We start from the raw sequence: 21,486 nt of genomic DNA, 5'->3' as shown, positions 1-21,486 counted from the left end.
GGGTACACAGATGCCCGCGTGGCATACTGGCATCCAGTGGGAAGCTAAAAACCGCGATGGTGCGTAGGTACATTGAGTCCCTCGTGTACCTGTTTCTCAGCAAAGGTTTGACCCAGCAGACGATGTTACGATCGATGCGTAACTTCTGGACCGGCCCCAAAAACTAACGACGGGCCAGAAGGGCGGTCCAGTCTCCGACCGGAAGGCATGGTCAAGGAGGAACGACGCTCGCTTCCGACTCCGACCCGTCTTTCCGAACGAAAGGCCTGGCCAAAGATGAACGACGCTCGCTTCCGTCGCCTCCGACTCTGGCCCGCTCTCCGACCGAAAGGCCTGGCCGAGGAGGATACGACGCTCGCCTCCAACTCCGGCCCGCCTCTCCGACCAGAAGGTCTGGCCGAGAAGGGACGACGCTCGCCTCCGACTCCGGCCCGCCTCTCCGACCGGAAGGCCTGGCCAAGGAGGACCGGCGCTCGCTTCCGACTCCGACCCGCCTCTCCGACGGGAAGGCCTGGCCGAGGAGGACCGACGCTCGCCTCTAACTCCGGCCCACCTCTCCGCCCAGAAGGCCTGTCCGAGAAGGGACGACGCTCGCTTCCGACTCCGACCGGGAATACACCGAACCTCTGCTTACAGCTCTTCTCCGACCAGGAGACCGGAGCCGACTGGGGAACGACCGACCGGGGACGCCCGCTCGGTGAAGACCTGGGAAACAGAAAGAGCAAGTAAGGCGGGACGCTTTAGTCAACAGCAATACCTGCACACCTACAGGACAGTACTGTCAGGTCATGTCAGAAGGGTACTTTATAACCTTCCAGACATGTCAGAATACCAACAGTGTTGTGGGCGCCGACATTTGACCTACAGTATGGTAGGCGCCGACATTTGTCATACCAGAAGAAGACGATGGAGCCTACCACATGCATCTGAGCAACAACAGTGTTGTGGGCGCCGACAAACCGTCTCATACACAACGACGTGGACAACAAGACTAGATAGCACACACTCTCTTTCTCCCACACACTCTCTCTTGTAAAGCCATCCCCTTCATCTATAAAAGAGGATACGCTCTCTCCAAACAAGGACGATCGATTCGAACTACCGACGATCAAATTCAGACGAGTGGAACAACCAACGAGTTCCAACGATCCAGACAGAGCACACGCACGAACACTTAGCGCACATCGGAGCTCCCGTCACTCTTGGTCCTTTGGTCCGGAGTCCGACCAGACCTCTGATACCCCCATCTTACTCCCTCTCATTTATAACCCCACAGCAAACTTCGAGCACCTGGGCTTAGGAATAAAGTCACCGATCGACTCAAACTGGACGTAGGGCACGTTGCCTGAACCAGTATAAACCCTGTGTCATTGAGTGTTAGGCCACATCCGATCACAATGTACGACAATTTACGTGTCGATCACTTTTCGCACCGACACAGCCTGTGAAGTACAATGCAGCATGTGAGGGGATAATCTTTAGAGTTGCCTTATGGCTGGTTGCCATGCTAGATGCCGATTACCGGATGGTTCATTTTTTCTATTTGAAATCTGAAACTATCACCCTGTTCGTTTGTTGATTTCAGCCAGATCAAACCAGCCAGCCAACAGTATTTTCCTCTCACAACAATCCAGCACCCGCCAGTCCAAACCAGCCTAGAAACCAACCAGCGAACAGACCGTATATACATACGTACGTGTCTATATACTACTCCTGTATTCAGGAATCGCAGGTAGCAGGACGTACAACTACTGTATGCATGTTCTAGTGCATCGGTTGTCGTGACGATGTCGCGTTTCTGGTCATGCCCTGCATACGGTGGGTGGTGCTCGGCTCTGTCATCACTGCAAGATCAAAAGTCAGAGGAGAAGATTACAAGGCGGTAAAAAACAAAACCAGTGACAGGCTCTCGAGCACCATGTTGGCTTTTCCTATTTGACCGATCTGTGCCTGTGCCTGTGCCTCATGCCTGGCTGGCTGCTGCTTCCAGCTCCAACTCCGAGGCACGCACACACATGACCCGAGGTTAATGCATCGTCGGTCCGAACGGAATCGTCGGCACCTTGTTAGATTTTCAAACGGAACAGGGGCGCCACGCCAGGTCGAGGAACCGGGGGGTTGGTGACGTGCTACCGTCCAAGCGCGGAAATGGAGAGCCTGAGCCTTTTGCGTTTGGTCGTTGCGTTTGGAGCTTTGAGCTCCCGTTCTTACTAGTAGGTCACTGCATCAAGTCAGCATTTGCGTTGGGCACTGAGCATTAGCCACTGGTGCGACGGTGGGATCAGTTTGATCGATGGGACAATGTTTTGCATGGTGCGAGGGCAGAGACGACATCCTAGTTAAGCCAACTTCCGAGTTTTAACTCGAAACTTGTATGCCACTGGTTTTTAATTTGCACAAGTTGAGCGCGTAGTATGTGTGATTAGTACACGATTTATTTCTATGTTCTGGAGTAGGTGCTTACTCCTGTGTTACATGTATGTTCTGGAACATCACTTAAGTTAGTACTGAGAGGAATACACACATGTTAGCTGATCGATCTGGTCATCCGGCCGGGTAAACAGGGTCGTCGCCGTTCGTACTGCAAATAAGCCAAATATTTATCATCGATCCACCGCGCGCAGCAGCAGACACGGAGAATATATAGGCATACGGATCGAGCACGCATGCAGAGTGTCTCTGGTGCGCACGATGCATGGACGTGCACAGACTTTGCATTGTATATGCCTCCCGGTTGTGTGTTGTGCAGTGTCCACTGTCCAGTAGCAAAAAGACTGGAGCATGTAGTGGTTGAGAGCTTGGTCGAGGAGCGCGGGAGGCCGCGCATATGGACGCACACACCAGTGAGCGGTCACTACACGGGCGCATGTGCGAATTGAAGGTGGTGCTGGCCGGTCGACCGCCCGTCGGTAAGCGTCCGGAACATCCGCGCCCAGGACCGCCGGCTCGCTGTGCTTGCGTCGTCTGCGTGCGCTCGCAGTCGCAGCTCGCCGCAATCCGCGCCGAGCCACACCACCTCCCCAAGCACGGTCGGCGGCGGTCCCTCCCGGTCGCCCACACAGCCACACCACGCGTCACGCGACCTGGCGATTGATCTCGGGGGGTGTCCTTGATTTCTGCATTCCTCCGTCAACAGTATGACACTCTGTAGTGCGCTAGTGCCGAGTGTTGTTCTTGGGGTCCTTGGTTTGCGGTGTACCGTGCGCAGCAATGCATTGCAGTGGGAAACCCGAGAAGCTGTTGTTAATTGCAGCTGTATACATGCGCCTCGATCAGGGATTATGCATAAAGAATGGTTGTCCAAGACATGAACAACAAACAGCAGTGCTTGCAGGTCTCAACGCGAAAGGGAAAAACCCAAAAAAAAAAAGGGGGCCCACGTAAATGAAGGCCTGTTTAGATTTCTTGTAACGTTATTCTCTCGGTTTCAAATGGTAAAAAGGCTTTTTGAAATACATACTCCTCTTCACATCCACTCGCTATCCAGACACACTACTATATAGGCTCGTATGCAGTAGCTTATGCGGAGGAGCCCTACCAAATATTTTAGGAGTAGAAGCCGTTTTCTAGTGAACAGTTGAGAAGCCGAAGCTATAAAAAGTAGCTCTTCCTCAAATGCTTTCACTTGAGGAGAAGTCCTTCTAAACAAACACAAAGGAAATGCTAGGGTCCGTTTGGATGTAGATATTGGAAACACTGAAATTGAATTGGTACCAATACCAAATCAAACCAATAGTGGAAATGGACTAAATACCAAATCTGTTGTTTGGATGTAGATGAATGTTCTATCTGGAATCGAGTGACACATCAAATGTCAATTCCTGTTTGGATGTACACATCTAGAAATTCACCAATCCCTACTGCGGCACCGAGCGTAGAGGCGGAGCTCGACCCCGGTCCGGCCATGGAGGAGCTCAGCCCCGGATGGAGGAGCACGGCCATGGGGAGCTTGACCCCGTCGGCCATGGAGGAGCCCGCCTCCATGACCGCTCGCGTCGGATGGGGAGGATCTCGGCCATGGAGGAGCTCGGCCCCGGTCCGGCCATGGGGGAGCTTGACCCTACCAGCCATGGGGGAGCTCAACCCCGCCGGCCATGGAGCCCACCTCCAGACCGCTCGCACTGGTTGGGGAGGAGCTCGACCACGGAGGAGCTCATCCCCGTCTCGGCCATGGGGGAGCTCGACCCCGCCGGCCATGGAGGAGCCCGCCTTCGTGACCGCTCGCGCCGGATGGGGAGGAGCTCGACCCCGCCAGCCATGGGGGAGCTCGACTCCACCGGCCATGGAGGAGCCCGCCTTCGTGACCGCTCGCTCAACCCCGGTCATGGATGCGCTCATCTCCAATTCCGCACAATACGGAGGGTGCAAGCTCTGTATTGGGGGTGACTGGGTGCAGTTGTAGCCAATACCTCTTGGCATTGAAGGTGATCTCCAATTCCAATACCTAAGACATCCAAACAGCAACATTTGGTGCTATCCAATACCAATGCCAATTCTAGAGCCTTAATGTCTACATCCAAACGCAACCTAATCAATAATACATGGGGCTTCGTCACATCAAAATAGAAGTTGGGGCTAAGATGCCACTGTGGCTGAACCGCCTAATCTAATACCTTCTAGGAGTACTTGTCTTCCATTAGACACTAAGTACTCAAGAGAAAATACTAAACTATGTAGTTTCATCGAGCACATCCCAAGGGAGAACTAAAAAATTCACATTTTTTCATCAGGATCATAAATGAGAGAATACAACTTACAACATTCTTAAGTCATTTCTTACATCACTTTATTACAATAACAGAATATTACCTCAATTGATTATAGCAGCGGAATATACCAATGTTATCAGGGTTACAGAGGAAGCAAAGATTAATTTAATGACATGGTAGAGCATTAACATAGTGGACATTTTTATACAAATGATGCTAGCAGATTTTACATATTTTCTTATAAAAACCTTTAGTGAGGGTTATAAATAAACACTACGGTTGTAGCGGGAAAGGAATCCTCTCTGAGCCCACTAGGAGGTTTCCACACATAAGAGTCAGCTCTACGTATCATCCGGTCACCTGCAACAAGGGAATAAAACCCTAAGTACTCGATTGTACTCAGCAAGACTTACCCAACAGGAGGAAAATAAAAAGACTCCAAGGATATGCAAGGCTATCTGGCTTGTGGGTTATTGCATCTGCAGGAAGCATTATTAAACGTGCGTCCTTATATTCAATTTTATTAGCAGTCATCATTAGTTCATTAACTAACCATTCTATGTAAGCACCTATACTACTTTCAAGCAGGTGGTGAGCAATCAGAACCATTTTATCATCTTTCATATTTCAGTTCTTACTATGGTGCTAGACCGTAGCCAAGTCGGTACCGTCTCATAGAAACGGTGATTCGTAAATCAATGTATTCCAGTTGGGTACCCCGAAACATACGTCTTGTTTGTACCCTAGGCACAAACAAGGCCAACCCATTCCACTCCTATCAAGGGGTCGAGGTCCCATCCAAACTTGGACTCTAAGCCCCCACACTTGAGACCCGGTCTCAGTATGGTGCTTAGACCTCCACCTTTCCCCGCCTCCAATCAGTCGGTCCGAAAAGAGCCGGAACCCATGACAAGAGCGTAACGAGCCTTCCCGCTCCCATAAGCAAGTATGTGCTCAAGATAATAAGTCTGTGACTTGACTACCATCTACAGCAATGAACGGTCGTCAATCGACACAGGCGGAACACATGCAATCCGAGCCTCGCTCGAATGCCTAACCAAGTCCAGATCCAAAGTACCATTCCGCCTGGTCTTCAATTATACTCCATATATATTCCATGTGATAATAATATAGTAACAACAATAATATATTTCCTATCTCTCGTGAGTGACAGGTAATCACTCGACTTCTACATAGCCCTATAGCATAGCAATCTACACAATCCTAACATACTAGTAGGACTCATAGGATAAGGATATATGTAACACCCTCGGTGTTACACTGTATAATTTTTGCTAAAACACTACATGTGCATCATGTTTATGTGATAATGTATGAATTATAAAGTGTAAATAAATTCCTGTCACTCAAAACGTTCATCGGAAACGCGAAATGAATGTTACAATTCATGTCGTGTTATGTCACTAAGAGTTCTAAATGAATTTTTTTATGGAACGAGAAGGCTATAGAACGCATACCTGGCACTTTAATAAAGTTTGTAGTACAAACTTCGTAGGTGGCGATGAAATACTTGCGGTCGAGAACGGGATTCGCTAGATAGCTTACTTAATAGCTTGGAAACCGAAGCTGACGCGAATCTGAACAAAAACTTAGTCATTTTCTAAAGTCGGGGAATGGGTCGACGAAGCTAAGTTCGGCAATTTTCGTAGAAGAATCGGGCTAAGTAGTGGCATGGTTTTAGGATTTGTTTTAGTAGCTTGGCATGCCATCTTGAGCGTAAAATAGCTAGTGTAGCCATTGAAGCATTGAGGTGGGTTTTTGGGATGCGTTAAAAAGCGTGCAAGACACGTTGTTGAGTGGTGCCAGCGTCTGGCCGCGGTCACCGGGTTTTGGTTCGGCTTGGCGCGTGGCACTGGCCTGCCCCTGGCGCGCACGCGCACACCACCATGTGGGCCCGCACCATCATTGCCGCGCCCTGGCACATGCTCACACACGCACACGCACCGCGCCAGCAAGCCTGGCTGCTCTGCCCGCCGTCGCGTCCGCCTAAGCCACGCTGCACGCCGTTGCGTCGAGATGCGCACCCGGTCACGCTGCGCTTCGATTGTCGCTACCACACGATCACTACTGCCGTTGACCCTTCACGGCTGCACGTGCGTGGCCAACCCACCTGCCCTCGCCATCACGTCCACGCACGATGCGTTGCCATGCTACTGCCTCCCTGAACCGAAGTCAGACTCTATGGCACGCTGTGCCAAGCTATCGTCGCCTTGCGAGTCATGGTGCTGCGGTCGCACGTCGTTGTGCCAGACTCATACGCGCACGTGGAGCCATCACCGTCGCGCTATCGTCCTCTCCCAATTAGAAAATGCACCACGCCAAGCTTCCCGTCCCGTCGCCTTGAATCGCATTGGCCAAGCCACGCCAAGGCAAAACCCACAGAGCTTTGCCTTACCCTCATAATGGTACTTGTCTGGAGGTCAAGTTGGAGTCCAACTTTGCGCCAAGCTTACCACTGTTGCAGCCGTACGGTGTCAGGGCTTTAATTGGAGTTTTCCCCACCGTCGTCCATCCAATTAGCCTTGCGTAGTCCACCTCCTTCCAATTAACCGTGCACCCAACTAGCTATGTGAGTCAGCCAGCGATTGGAGTCATCCCGGCGAGCTTCCATCCTACAGTGAGGTAATGCAGGGCATTCTCCTTATGGTGGTCTGCCATGGCCGTCGAGGCGGGTGCTCGACCAAGGCATTGCTCCTTGATCCTTTGTCTCAATTGAGCGGTGCAATTATGTTTCCTTGACTCAGTTGACTTGCCAGTGCAGCGGTTTTGCCGATGGAGCAGCTGGTCATCGAGAATGCCTTCACCGTAGTCCGCATGAACCAGAGCCACCCCGCGCTCGTGGCCAACCATCTTGCTGAGCCCTGTGATGTCTTCCAGTCTATCCTACACGTATCTAGTGAGGTCCTCCTACTCCTAGGGTAGGTGATTGAGTCAGTTAGGTCCAAGGCTCGTCGGAGCGCATGATCACCTCTAGCGAACGTAGTGTAGATGCGGTGTACGTGGCTGGCTCATTTGGGAGTAGAATGGGTATGTCTAGGACCTCTGGGCTGTTACTAATACACTATGCATGGAGTCTAGGTAGTGATGGTAGTGTGGTGTTAGTTGATTTCACCGGCATCGGTGTTGTCATGGCTAGACTCGGTGCATGGCCACACCTATGTGCTGCACCGTTTTTAGTGTATGATACCTCTATCGACGGCGCTTCACTCGTAGAGTGCTAGGGAGGTGATGGTTGAGGCCGAGGAGGTCTGTGCTTGTCGGTGTTTGATCGGAGATGCCGCGGCCTCTGTTATTTTCCAGTGACTTAACAAATATTTATTCAATTTAGTTTTGGGCTGAACTTTGAAAAATGATAGTAAATGTTGTAGGTATTCAAAAATAGTGAACCAAAATTTGTCAAGTTCACAAAAATGCTATCTATCTGTTGGTGTAGTTAATTTACAGTTAGCTATAATAATGTTAGGTTCATAAATTCAATCTAGAAAGCTTAGTATTATGTAGCTTAATATTTATAGGAATTTTTGTGGCAAATTGATGATAGCTTTAGCCATGAAAATTTTATAGTAGGTTCATTAGATTATTATGTACTCACTGTAATTTTTGTAGCACTAGAGTAGGATGATAGATAGAGTAGCTAGTATTCCCTGTTTAATCATATATAGAGTAAATTGGTATTAAGAGTAAGAATACCTTTAGTTGCTAAGATAATATATGTTATGCTTCATACTTGTTAGTGATAACAGTAGGTAAATTAGCATCTTAATCGGTAGAGCTCGTTTAGTAGCTTGACAAATATATTCGTATTTTAAGAGTTGTTGTTGCCATATTACTAAGTGTTGCATCATCATTTCATGCATATAGATCATGAGTTGGTAGAGTTCGTGTCCATGGATGAACAGGACTATGAGGAGGTCATTGAGGAGTATGAGGAGGAGATCCTCGTGTAGGAGGGAGCCCCAGAGCCTTTTGGTGCTGACTTTGTTTACCCACCGTCTGCCCAAGGCAAGCCTTGGTGCATAACCCATATTTTATGATAACTGAATATATATATGATGTGCATTTATGTTACAGGCATTTTATAGAAACTACATGCATAAATATATCTACCTATGAATTCTACTAGTATAGGTCGAGTAGCTGCTATGCTTAGGATTTTGGTAGCATGAGTAACCTGTCGTTACTCATAATAGATGATAATTATGATCACTCATGATAAATGATGGAAAGGAAAATGGTGACCAGACAGGGATATGGTTTGGGTACTGGTAGGTGTAAGAGGTTGTGTCCTATGGCTAATAGGGCATAGCTTGGTTACACTTTTTCCCTGTCTATGTTGGTTAAGGACCGGCCGTTGCAATGGACGCTAGGCAAGTCACAGATTTATTATCCCGAGCACATACTTAGGTATGGGTGCAGGGAAGACTCGTTGCTCTCTTGTCGTGGTTTTTTGCTCTTTTCGAACTGACTGATTAGAGACGAGGATGGTGGAGGTCCTTGCACTGCACTAAGTCTAGGACTTAGAAGCGGGGGCTTAGAGTCCAAGTTTGGACAGGGACCTAGACCCCTTGACAAGAGGGTGAGGGGTTGGTCCTGCTTGTGCCTGAGGGTACAAGCGAGGCATGTGTTTTTAAGGTACCAGGCTGGGCACATTGATTCATGAATCGCCACCAAGTCAGTACGACTTGTCTTAACTCTAGCACCGTAGTAAGAACTGAAAGATAAAATGTGAAGAAATGGAACTGATTGCTCAACTCTTGCTTGAAAGTAAAACATATGCTTACATAGAATGGCTAGATAATCAACTAATTATGACTATTAATAATTACATAAATAAGGACTCGCTATTAGTATTGCTTTCTGCAAAAAGGAAACCAGCAAACCATAAAGCTTTGCATATCCTTTAGAGTCAGGAAAATATTCTCACTAGCCGGATAAATCTTGCGAGTACATTGTATACTCAGGGTTTATTTATCCCTGTTGCAGGTAATGCTTGAGGAGTATCGTTGTGTGAAGGATTCTTCTAGTGGGTACAGACGGATCCTTGTTCATTGCCGCTAGATGTTTATGTTTAATTCCGTTGTTTAATATTCCGCACTTTGACTTTGGAAATACAATAATGTAATTTTTAAGAATTTTGGATGTATATAATGGATTAAGTATTGTAACTCATTCGCATTATTGGATCCTTGGAGGAAAAAGTGGATCTTTCGGGTTCTCTCTTGGGGTGTGCCCGATGGATACCGCCCTCTGTAGCTTGCTTTCGGGGTGCTTAGTGTCTGGTGGAAGACGAGCACCTCCGTAAGTGTGTTATTTCGGACGGTTCTGCCATAATATATATATATATATATGCAAGTGAGTTTCATTTAACTCCTTAAAACTTAATGCACAAGCATAAAATAAAGTGCAGAATAATAGAGGTTATGCATCGGTACTTGCCTGGGCAAGATATAGCCAAAGATTAGCATTCCATTGGTGACATGATCATCGAGGCACCATCTTTTCCACTATTTCAGTTGACTCCATGATCCATCGTTGTTCCTATTATGATATACGTGGATGCAACACAGAGATGCAATTAATCAACGGTAACCGTAGCTCTTAAATATATGATTACGCACCACAAGCTACCGAGCTAGATTTAATGACTAACGCACTAGTCTAGGTATCCATATTGTTAAGTAAGGCTTTGCCTCTGAAAAAATGTTTCAGTTCTAAAATCCCAAGATGTTACGACATTTTATTGATTAAACATAAATTTTTGAACTATGGCTCATTTAGCTACCCTAGCAAACTAATTATTATGGAGCTACAAAAATTACAATGAGCACCTAATAATATGAGGAATTTACTGTGAAAGTTTTAGAGCCAACACTATCACCAATTTATCACAAAAATTCCTACAAGTTTATATCTAACAATATTAAGCATCTCAAATTAATTAGATAACTCTTGAAAATATTATAAAACTATGTGAACAAAATATACTAACAGATAGACCATTATTTTAGGAACTTAACAAAATTAGTTTCACAATTTTTGATTAACTATATAATTTTATATTAAATTTACAAGTTTACCTTAGAAACTAAATTAGAAAATGCTTTAGAAAACAAAAAGGGCCGGTGGCAAGCATTTGGCCTAGCAGCCCAGCTTGGCCCAATGCGGAACGCGAGCACACGCAGTAGGCCGGCCCAGCAATGGCCCCAAGCGGGGAGTCCGCGCACGCGCAACTGTTTTGCAAAAGAGACCATGATCTTTTCTAAAACTACGTCGTCGTTTGTTTACTATTTCCCTCTCTCTCTAACTAATTCATTTTACCCCCTGGCTTCTTCCTAATTTCCCCACGCACGTCCCCAAAGCAGGACGTGTGGCGCGCGTGGCGAGCATGGGCACCGAGCGGGCACACCGGCCATCTAGGGTTCGCGTGGACTTATCTAGAGGGTCGATCGCAATCCCAGACCTAAGAGGCTATGCTATGTGGCGGTGGAGAGCTAGGAGGTGCTCTAGCGCATGCTGTAGTGATGGGCAGTGGTGTACGGCGACGGTGTAGCCGTTTAGGTGAACGAGGAGGGCAGAGAGAGAAAAGAACTGGTGCGCAAGCACCAGTGTCATACCACTAGAGCAGCCGATGCGTTGATGAGGATGGAGAGGCCCTGTGTGGCGCTGGCCACGTGCAAGCGGCGGAGGCAGCAACATACCAAGATGGACATGGTCGCGTCAGCTCACCTCTGGCAGGACCTTCAGCGAAGCTAGGGCGAGCACCGACACCAGGGGGTTAAGATGAGTCTACATCTGACTTGAATTGAACTAAGACCAAGCGTATAGACTTACCCCCAAAACGTGCCATACTACGGCGGCGAGATGACCAGTGATGGCAAAACACCAAATTGGTCGACAACAAGGCTCGTCTGTGCCTTGGTGCGAGTCGGCTGCTAGCGAGCCTCCAATCCTAGCTGCTAGAGCACTGAATCGAGGTGGGGTATCATGAACCGCTAAAAGGTCCTAATGGCTAGAGGGGGTAAATAGCCTATTAAAATTTCTACAACAACACTTAACAACACGGTTAGACAAATATGAGGCGAAGCGAGTGTTGCGCTAGGCTACTAAAAATGCAAACCACCTACCACAATTCTAGTTTATATAATCTCTATCCACACAATGGCTATGTTACTATACTAAGTTAGTGTGCTCTCAAAATCTAACTAAAGAGCCACACTAACCAAACTAACAAGCTCTCACGACTAGCTACGCTAAAGAGCTTGACAACTAGTTTATGGTAATGTAAAGAGAGAGAGCAAGATGGTTATACCGTCAAGTCGAGGAATGAACCAATCAATCACAAGAGTGAATACCAATCACCTCGGAATCAAATGTTGTCGGCAAGCTAGTCCTCGTTGTGGCGATTCACTCACTTAGAGGTTCATGCGCTAATTAGTATCACATGCCAAACCCTCAATAGGGGAATGCACAATCAACACAAGATAAGGATCACACAAGGCGTCTAGGTGGGGGAAAGGTCAAGAACCCCTCATAATCACCACGATCAGAGCCGAAGACAATCATCAACCTCCGCTCGATGATACTCGCTGCTCTAAGATGTCTAGGTGGCGGCAACCACCAAGAGTAACAAGCGAATCCCATAACGAAACATGAACACCAAGTGCCTCTAGATGTAAACACTCAAGCAATGCATTTGGATTCACTCCTGATCTCACAAAGATGATGAATCAATGATGGAGATGAGTGGAAGGGCTTTGGCTAAGCTCACAAGGTTACTATACCAATGCAAATGGCCAAGAGAGTGAGCTTGAGCCGGCCATGGGGCTTAAATAGAAGCCCCCATAAAATAGAGCTTGTTGGCTCCTCAGTCCACTGAAAATCGAGGCGACCAGACGCATTGGCCAGTTTGACCAGATGCAGGACACCAGCGTCCAATCACGCGATACATGCCACGTGTCCCCTGCTTCAAATGTCGATCGCCATATCTCAACGATCATCAGTGCATTTAAGTTATGATCGGACGCACTATAGTGTTGGACCAGACAAAGGACCTCAGCGTCCGGTCACTTCCAGTAAGGTTCTGCTCGTGACCGGATGTGTCCGGTCATGCCCGACTGGACGTAGGACCCTAGCATTTGGTCACTTTCAGTAAGCTTCTAGAGGTGGAAATTTGTGACCGGACGCGTCCGGTCACGTCTGACCGAACTCGCCCAATGTTCGGTCACTCACTGTCTTCTTTGTGCGCCACCACATCAGCAGGACCGGATGCTGAATAGTGTTCAGCCAGAGTCTGATCGTTTGCGTCCGGTCAAGAGACCGAGGGCGGCCTTCACTACGCGCCACTGACCGGACGCTGGGTCAGAGTCCGGTCACTGTGTGACCAGCATCCGATGCACTCTGTGAAACCCTGTCTTTTCTGTACAGGGCGCCGGTGGCATCGTCGGACTGTCCGCTGGTGAAGTTTTGAACCCTTGCTCTCAAGTGCTAAACACAATGTGTATCACCTTTTGTGCATGAGTGTTATCATATTTTCATAAACATTTTCAAGGGTGTTAGCACTCCACTAGATCCTAAATGCATATATAATGAGTTAGAACATCTAGTGGCACTTTGATAACCGTATTTCGATACGAGTTTCACCCCTCTTAATAGTACAACTATCGAACCTAATTATGATCACACTCGCTAAGTGTCTTGATCACCGAAATAAAATAGCTCCTACCACTTATACCTTTGTCTTGAGCCTTTTATTTTTCTTTCTTCTTTTCAAGTCCAAGCACGTGATCATCACCATGGCATCACTATCATCATGTCATGATCTTTATTTGCTTCACCACTTGGAATATGTTACCTATCTCATGATCACTTTGATAAACTAGGTTAGCACTTAGGGTTTCATCAATTTGCCAAAACCAAACTAGAGCTTTCAACCGCGTGTATAAGCTTACAAAGTGGTGCGGCTCCATTGGTGGCAAGGTAGATGGGGCAGCGGCTTCCAGGCTCGGACATCCTTGACCAAAGCTGTGTTAAATGAGCGGGAGCATCCTCACGGTGAGGCTAAGAGGGAGCGTGCCGTGGGGTGCCGAGATGGGACCGCTCGGTCTTAGCAGGATGCGGACGGCGGCAGTGGAACAGGGGTCGCGCGGGAAAGGCATTGACACCACGACAAAGGGCAGCAACGCGATGAAAAAGCGGATGTAGATAGTGACTCGGCGGGTAGGTGAATTGAGCGGCGGAACGAGCGCCACGACGGCCAGACAATGACTACCACGACGTTGACTTGGCGCCACGCATGGCTTGGTCGGTAGCTCGCATGCAGCAGCCACGCAGCAGCACTACAGCTTAGCCTGGCCCTATGGAAGGCGACTGTGGCCGGCATAGTCCGACGTGTGACCACCGGTCGGTAGCCGATGAGGCCACCCAATGGGGCAACGACCACGACTAGGAACGGTCAGGCAGCAGTAGCATACTTGCGTGGTGACTGCGAACCCAAGCCGAACAACTACAAATGGTGATGTGCACGCGTTTTAAAGCGAAGCAAAGGATGTCGTTCATCTCAACCGAAGTTCAACCAATCCTACTAACCTAAAGTTGATACTACCAGCTAGGTTGCGGAGCAATCATCATGACCCGAGAGCAACCAGAGAGGGAGATAAAAGGATGCCAACTTGGGTTCGTCGCTGGAGTGTCGGTTCACGAACAGAGCACCAACAACATGGTTTACAGCGTGTTCCAACGAAGTTTGGGCAATTTTTACGAGAGCAACGTGACATCTAACACAACTTTGACCTATGCCATACTCAAGCACTCACTTTGATGCAATCAACAATACAAAACCATGCAGCTAGTGTTTAAATATTTTTGTTAGAAATTAAATGTCAAAACAACATTGTCTTGCTACTTTTCTACACTTAGAAAAGTTAAGGATTTCAGTTGGGGCTAAGTAACCATTAACTCTTTTCTTGCAATTTTTAATAGGTCTAAACCTTATTAACTTCAACCAACAAATACTTCATGCAATAGTCCATACATTATACTAACCCACAGGAGCAAATATTTAAGCACAATTTAACTATTTTGCTCAATATAATTCGTCAAAAATAATATTTTAACAATAGTTCAAGTGTTTGCCGACTTAACGAAAAGAGCTTATCCTAAAGTCAAATTTGATTTTTGAGCTCCCAAGAGCACTAGTTAACACTATTTATTTTGATTTTTCTCAACCACAAAAGTGAGTCACATAGTTGAGCTTATCATTTCACGTGCGTTATAATTTTTTTAAAAACCCAAAAACTTGTTTGGCTAATTCCTCTCAAACCTAAATCTCAGTGCTAAGTCAGCTCGTAACACCAGGGGTGTTACAGCCACCAGTTGGGCAAGAAGCTTTGATGCCACCAGTTGGGCGAGAAGCTTTCCCATGGCTTCGAGGAGAGATCTTGACATATTGCGTCGTAATTGAGAAAAGCTGGCCAAATCCTGTGCATTCAGCATGATCATAATCATGAAAAAATTACCTATGATGCCCCTTAAAAAGTTCAGCTTTCTTTTATAGCCCTTTTTTCTCTGAACTTACCTATGAGACCCAAAACAAAATTCAATTATCTATACGACCTTTCCGTTAGCTTAGGCACCTTATGGTGTTAAGCCCCTGGCAAAAAAAGTGATTAAAGTGCAGAGTTCAATTTGTCTGTTTTAGATTTGGAGCAATATTATGTATGGTTTAAAATTTTCATGATTACATAAATTGAAAATATACTAAAATATATTTTTAATCTAAAATATATTATGCAAAAGTATGTTATATTTTAAATTAAAAATATATTATCATGAAAATATATTATCTTACACTTAAAGATATATATATTTTAATTTTATGTAATTATGAAAACTTTAAACCATGTGCAATATTGCTCCAAATCTAAAATAGACAAACTGAACTATGTACTTTAATCATTTTTTCGTCAGGGGTAAAATGACCATTTTACTCCTCACTTAACACCGTTAAGTGCCTAAACCAACGGAAAGGCTATATAGGTATCTGAATTTAGTTTTCAGACCTCATAGGTAAGTACAAATAAAAAAAGTGTCATGAAAGGAAGCTGGACTTTTTTTTTTGGGCCTCATAGTTAATTTTCTTCATAATCATCCATGTCAGGCAAAGATGGGCCCAAACTCGTCGTTACCACCTCTCGGAGACTCCAGACTCGGACGGCCCAAACTCATCCATGTGCTCCAATTCACTCATTTCAACAGTCGCCTCCCCACTCGAACTCTCGAAGGTCGAAGCGCCTGCCTCGCTGCGCCCGCTGCCTGCAGTATACAGAGCGAGTGTGGTAGGGTAGGCAGCGCGACGAAGCGGCGCCGCCAGCTCCCCGAGAACCTCGCCACTCGCCAGCCGCCACCCTCTCTGCGTCGCCCGAGCAAAGCAGAACGAGGGGAGAAAAAAAGTTGACATACGCTTGCAGCGAGATGGCTCTCGCCGCCCGCGCCGCGCTCGTGCGCGTCCTCCCTCCGCGACCATCGCCGATCTCGCAACCGAAGCAGCTCAAGCAAGGTACGTTTCGCCGCCCCGCTCCCACTGTTCTTCGGATCCCGCGAAATGCTGCGACACAGAGCTAAAACCCTAGTTTCGCTTCCAAGGTTTAGGCGGCCGCGGCGGGGCCTCGCTCGCCATGCGGGCGAAGGACTCCGACGACTTCGGGGCCCTGCTGTCGGAGAAGCCCGCTGCACAGGCGCCTGCGAAGCGGGATGGGTGGGAGGGTTTTGGGAGGGAGGCGAGTAGCGTGGAGGAGAAGGAGAAGGAGGAGGTGGAGGTGCAGGGCGGGCCGGCTTCGTGGGGTGTGCTCAACCAGATCGGCGTCGAGGTGAGCGCGCGCTTCCGATTGCTTTTAAGCTTGTCGTGTTGTCGTTTTGAAATGGGTGTGTTGGATTGAGGTGAAAATGTTTTGTGTGTTCAACATTTTGGTACTGAAACAAGAGGATACTGCTCTCTCTCGCTCCATTCAGTACGTTGATTCATAGAAGGTTTATCACGCCAGTATTCAAATGATTGCAAACCTGCAGCTGATTTGTTCCACAAACAGAGAGCATATCGCGCTAGTATTCAAATGATTGCAAACCTGCAGCTGATTTGTACTGCAAACCATGCAAACAGAGAGCACACAAGCCATCTATCACCGTGACCATTGTTACATCAGGCTGATAAATTTCTTGGGAGTGTTTATTTTGGCAAATAAGGTTGCTACTGTGATGTTGCCATGTAGGAGTTTTTTTTTATTTAATGACATTTTTAGAGAATGGACGATGTTTTATTGATAAGGTTAAATATTTTGTTCACAGTTTTGCTCTATAAAATTACTCCCATTGTCTGAAAATATTAGGATTTATAAAAAGGGGGCGTACCCAGTGCAGAGAGCTCCTGCTCTGTGCGGGGTCTGGGGAAGGGTGTTAGTGGCAAGCCTTATCCTCGCCTGTGCAATGCGAGAAGACCGTGACTCGAACCCGGGACCTTCCGGTCACAGGCGGTAAGACTCTACCGCTTGCACCAGGCCCGCCCTTCAAATATTAGGATTTATACTGTTCAAAATTTTGTCTCCAAATATAATGATTTTGGAGAATCCACCAAGCTCAACCCCACAAGACCAATCAGCAGCTGGCGTGGCAGAAAATTAAGCCAGTCAGGAGCTAGCCTGGCTGTTTAATAAGGGGCATGATGGACTTTTCCTTTGCTGTTTAATTTGTCGTAAGACTCCTAGATGTCCTTATATTTTGGGATTTAGGGAGTACAGTACAACTGATGCTATAATTTAGTGTACTCACTTTCTTTGTTCATATTAGAAACCCTGACCTCCCAAGAAAAGGCATCCAAGCACATGTTTTTTGGTCTGTGTGTTTGTGCGCGCGCAGAGGAGGGGGGGGGGGGGGGGGGAATCTTCTTTATGAGACATTGTAAATAATTCCTGAATTATAGGTTTAGAATTTCTGATGCTTTGATCAGAATTACCCAGTTATGGTTTTTGATAGCTGGCATCAAAAGGGAAAGTGTGTAGTCGGCCTTCTCAGTTAATATAAACTGCAGCTCCTGCAGATTAATTACAGTATCACTCATTGGTAACTTGGTAAAGGGTGGGTATTGAGAAAACCACCTTGACACTAGAGGGGTTGCGCAACGTAGTCACAATTTCTTTTTTAGATAATGGAAAAAATATTCGGCTCCAAACCCCTTCATGGAAGGGGCATCAAACCACGATTGTTACAAGGACAAACTAGGTCTCAGCAACAAGAAGTTTGGCATTACTATCTATGCGGAAAATAATGGGCCATCCATGAGCCATGAAGAACTCCATGGCTCTTGACTCCAGTAGCTGAAATGCCTTGACCATCTCCTCCTTTTGGTCTTCAAAGCGCTGCAATAGAGCCCAAAACCAGAGCCAATCATCCAATTAACAGAGGGAAATGATAGTTGCATGTGTTTCCTGGGACTATGACTTTTCAATCATCCAGTTATCAAAACTGGCTGGTGGTTTCTTGTAGTTTGAAGTTTTGGTACTTAATACTTACCAGACCTTGGTTACTGCTTTACTTTTTAATGTTTTTTTTACTTCTTGCGGTTTACTTCCATATTTTTTGGTGGACATTTGTAATTTCGTCATGAAAATAATGGAATTCTAGGGATCATTCTGCTATGAAAAAAATGGAGGGGAATGTGAAAGTGGATGGAATGGTAAGAAAACCTGAGTGCAGCAACTTTAAATAGTAATACAGTGTGCCCAAATCTTGGGATGTTAGAAAGTTAAAATAATTAGGTGGATATCTTCCTATGGTATGTCATCACTTTTTCCTTCTTAAAATGCCAGCCTATATTAATTTCCTTAAAACATATCCCATCCAAGGTTCCAGAAATCAGAAAAACTTGGACCTAGGCCAGTACCAAAAACTGACCGGTTACTGGTTAATAGTTTTGAGTTTTGTTACTGTGGTTGGAACGTACCATCATGGTACTTCTAATTTTAAGAAAACAGATTGGTAAAATTAGATTTATGGACTCAAGGGTATTGTGGCAATTTCCCTAACATATGTTCCTAATAAGCTCTCGCATGTGTGGCAGTCTGTCGTTCTGTTCTGTCAGAGCCCGTACCAAAGGAGGCTGGAGGAGCCGCCGACCTGCTCTACCGATCCTATCCCACTGGGCTCCGATGCCCCACCGCGGCAAACTGATCCACCTCCTTCGGATTAGGCCTCAGTCAGTCGACTGCCTGGTGGGCGGATCTATATTCACACAAAAGTACAAGAACAATAGTAACAACTAAATTCTCACCATATTTGCACCCCCATGTCACAAATTCTTGCACCCACAAGGCAAATGCACCACCCTCGGATTTGCTCTAGCTCCGCCCCAACCTGGTGGAAGTGTAGCTGCCGACCCGCTCGGCTATGGAGCTCTGGCTGCCACATCACTACCCTCGCCAGCTGCCGGAGTTTGTAACATTGAGATATTCCGTTCAAAGGAGGTGGCATACACGACCACATTAAAGACGTTGGTGTAGTGCAGCAGGGTGTTGGCGTCCACGATCTTTTTGTTCCGCTGCAATGGCCGGAACAACACGTAGTCCAACGGGACCACGCCATTGGAGCGCATGTACTCGTAGAGTCGTTGAGCATGAGCGGTGACCTTGTGGACTTCAGGAACTTGAGCTGTTGAGCATCGGCATGAGCATGCTGTCCAGTGAGACTTACGGGTTGAAGAAGGCCTGGGATGGTGATGAGTGACGGATGTTGGACGAGTACAGCGTGGAGATCTTGATGTACCAGTCGATCGCCGCGGCCACCAGCGTGTTCTAGAGGTAGCACATCTGCTCATAGCAGGCATGAGCAACGTCGAGAGCACCTTGGACCCCATGGTGTCCTATTTGTAATTTTTCTAAATGATGGTTTGGGATGGAGGAGGGGGTCGACGAAATTGGTTGGCCATGGCGTGATGGATCTAATATTCAAAGACGTTATGTGAAATTACCTAGCTACCCTTTAGTTTTTTAAGAAAATCAGAAAAATATCTGAAAATAAAATGGTACTGGTCCACGCATTTTAGTACTGTCCCTACCTATTTGGTATTTCTGGGTACCTTTCCCTTAGTACTTCCTATTTTCCCACCATCTGATCTCTATCTATCAACGATACATTTTTTTCCAACCATCGTAAAACTTGTAGGCTTGTAGCCAGTTTTATATTGGCCAAAATTAAATTCAAGATTGGTTACTGTCTAGTAGCCTGCTGACATTTTCATGTATTCTGATGGTTATCATTGAACAAGAAACCATGATCAGTTTATTACCATATCAGATTGTAGATAGAATAAATATTGGAAATGCCTAAATATTAGTCTAGACATGTTACTTTGGTAATAGATTTCCAAGTTCCAACACAGCAAATCTTGTCATCTGTAGGGCTGTTAAGTATGACAAAGGCTGTTGGTCGTGCGCACTATTATTAGTTTTACACTAACATACTTCAATTAGTTTGAGTTAAAGAAAGAAATGTTTTTCTCAAATATTTTAAGCCAAAATTGGAGTTTTGAATTTCAAATTTATCAAATCAGTATTAATTTACTGGTCCAGGCCAACCTGGTTGGTTACCAATGGGAACCAAATAGTAACCACTGATTTTGCAATTCCTGATCCAATATGATGGATCAAGCAAGGATGCTTTTTTTTTATGGCTTACCAGTTACATGTAATTCTAATTTCGAAGTACTAATTTTGTGCAGTTGGACTCTGACAAATCATACACTGCTGTCGTATATGGCACATCTGCTGTTGTTGCAATTTGGATATCATCAATTGTGGTTTCTGCACTTGATTCAGTCCCTTTGGTATGTAGCTCTCACTTCTCTGCATATCTGATATTATTTTTTCAATGCTTGAAATAGCAGTAGATAAGTATCACCAAGACCATACAAAATTGAGATCATTGGTAGTTTGAGCCAACTAAAGTGTTAGTGTGATTTGACCAACGACTGGAAATTGATGGATGTCTGGATGATCATTGTTCTGGATGAGCAGGTTCCTCAGGTGATGGAAGTTGTTGGTCTTGGCTTCACAATTTGGTTCACATCGAGATATCTGATATTTAAGGTGATTAATTACGCTCCATAAGAAATATGGATGTCTTTTTAATGCCTCCAGTAGTGATATTTTCAACAACAACAACAACAAAGCCTTTAAGTCCCAAACAAGTTGGGGTAGGCTAGACCAGTAGTGATATTTTGATGTTTTTTTTTTTGTGTGTGTGCAGGAGAACCGTGATGAACTTATCACCAGAGTCAGCTCCATAAAGAAGCAAATTTTAGGGTCTCATGACAACTGAGCGTCTCTCTTACGTTCTGTTCTGTTAACCGGTACTGAGTTTTAATGAAGATGTTTTTTTTTTTGGAATAATTAGTACATTTTTCGGACTTCCCCAGCAAATTTTACTAATAGAAAGGTAGTAGCTGTGTTGTGGCATGTAGGTACGGTTCTCTGTGTGTTGATTCCAACTAATTTAGGGAAGTGCAGGGCTGCGATGACGTGCTGTTATGTGCGATTTTCTTTGCATGCGTTGCGGGATCAGTTGTGTGTATTGTTCCTCTGACCCGGACACCCGGCTTCTGGTTGGTGCCGAAAATGTTGGTTTCCGCCGCCACTCACCAACCAACTATTCTGTCAGCGGCTCAGCCCTTTCTCGGAATATGTTCCCTTTAGAGCGTGTTTAGCTGCCTAAA

The 21,486-nt window shown here is 46.2% G+C and overlaps 1 protein-coding gene across 2 annotated transcripts; it reads left to right on the top strand.

The window, feature by feature from the left end:
• The first annotated feature begins 16,010 nt into the window (after positions 1–16,010).
• LOC136542034 (protein CURVATURE THYLAKOID 1D, chloroplastic-like) lies at positions 16,011–21,288 on the top strand. Of its 2 annotated transcripts, none has more exons than XM_066534271.1 (5): positions 16,011–16,284; positions 16,377–16,594; positions 20,494–20,598; positions 20,789–20,860; positions 21,021–21,288. In XM_066534271.1, the coding sequence occupies exons 1-5, from the start codon at positions 16,200–16,202 to the stop codon at positions 21,090–21,092; spliced, it is 552 nt and encodes a 183-aa protein (XP_066390368.1). In that variant the 5' UTR covers positions 16,011–16,199; the 3' UTR covers positions 21,093–21,288. The 2 variants fall into 2 exon arrangements, with proteins under 2 accessions (XP_066390368.1, XP_066390367.1); XM_066534270.1 differs by having other exon boundaries at positions 16,371–16,594.
• Positions 21,289–21,486: the final 198 nt, after the last annotated feature.

This window comes from Miscanthus floridulus, chromosome 3, assembly GCF_019320115.1.
Source record: "Miscanthus floridulus cultivar M001 chromosome 3, ASM1932011v1, whole genome shotgun sequence".
Taxonomy (NCBI): domain Eukaryota; kingdom Viridiplantae; phylum Streptophyta; class Magnoliopsida; order Poales; family Poaceae; genus Miscanthus; species Miscanthus floridulus.
Note: the sequence above shows the minus strand (reverse complement) of the source record. Positions and strands in the feature narration are given on the sequence as shown.

Bases quoted from the DNA above. Each gene is read 5' to 3' on its own strand.
- LOC136542034 (XM_066534270.1), top strand. From the start codon at position 16,200: ATGGCTCTCGCCGCCCGCGCCGCGCTCGTGCGCGTCCTCCCTCCGCGA. The intron at 20,599-20,788 runs GTATGTAGCTCT...CTGGATGAGCAG, and splicing joins CACTTGATTCAGTCCCTTTG to GTTCCTCAGGTGATGGAAGT. The intron at 20,861-21,020 runs GTGATTAATTAC...GTGTGTGTGCAG, and splicing joins CGAGATATCTGATATTTAAG to GAGAACCGTGATGAACTTAT.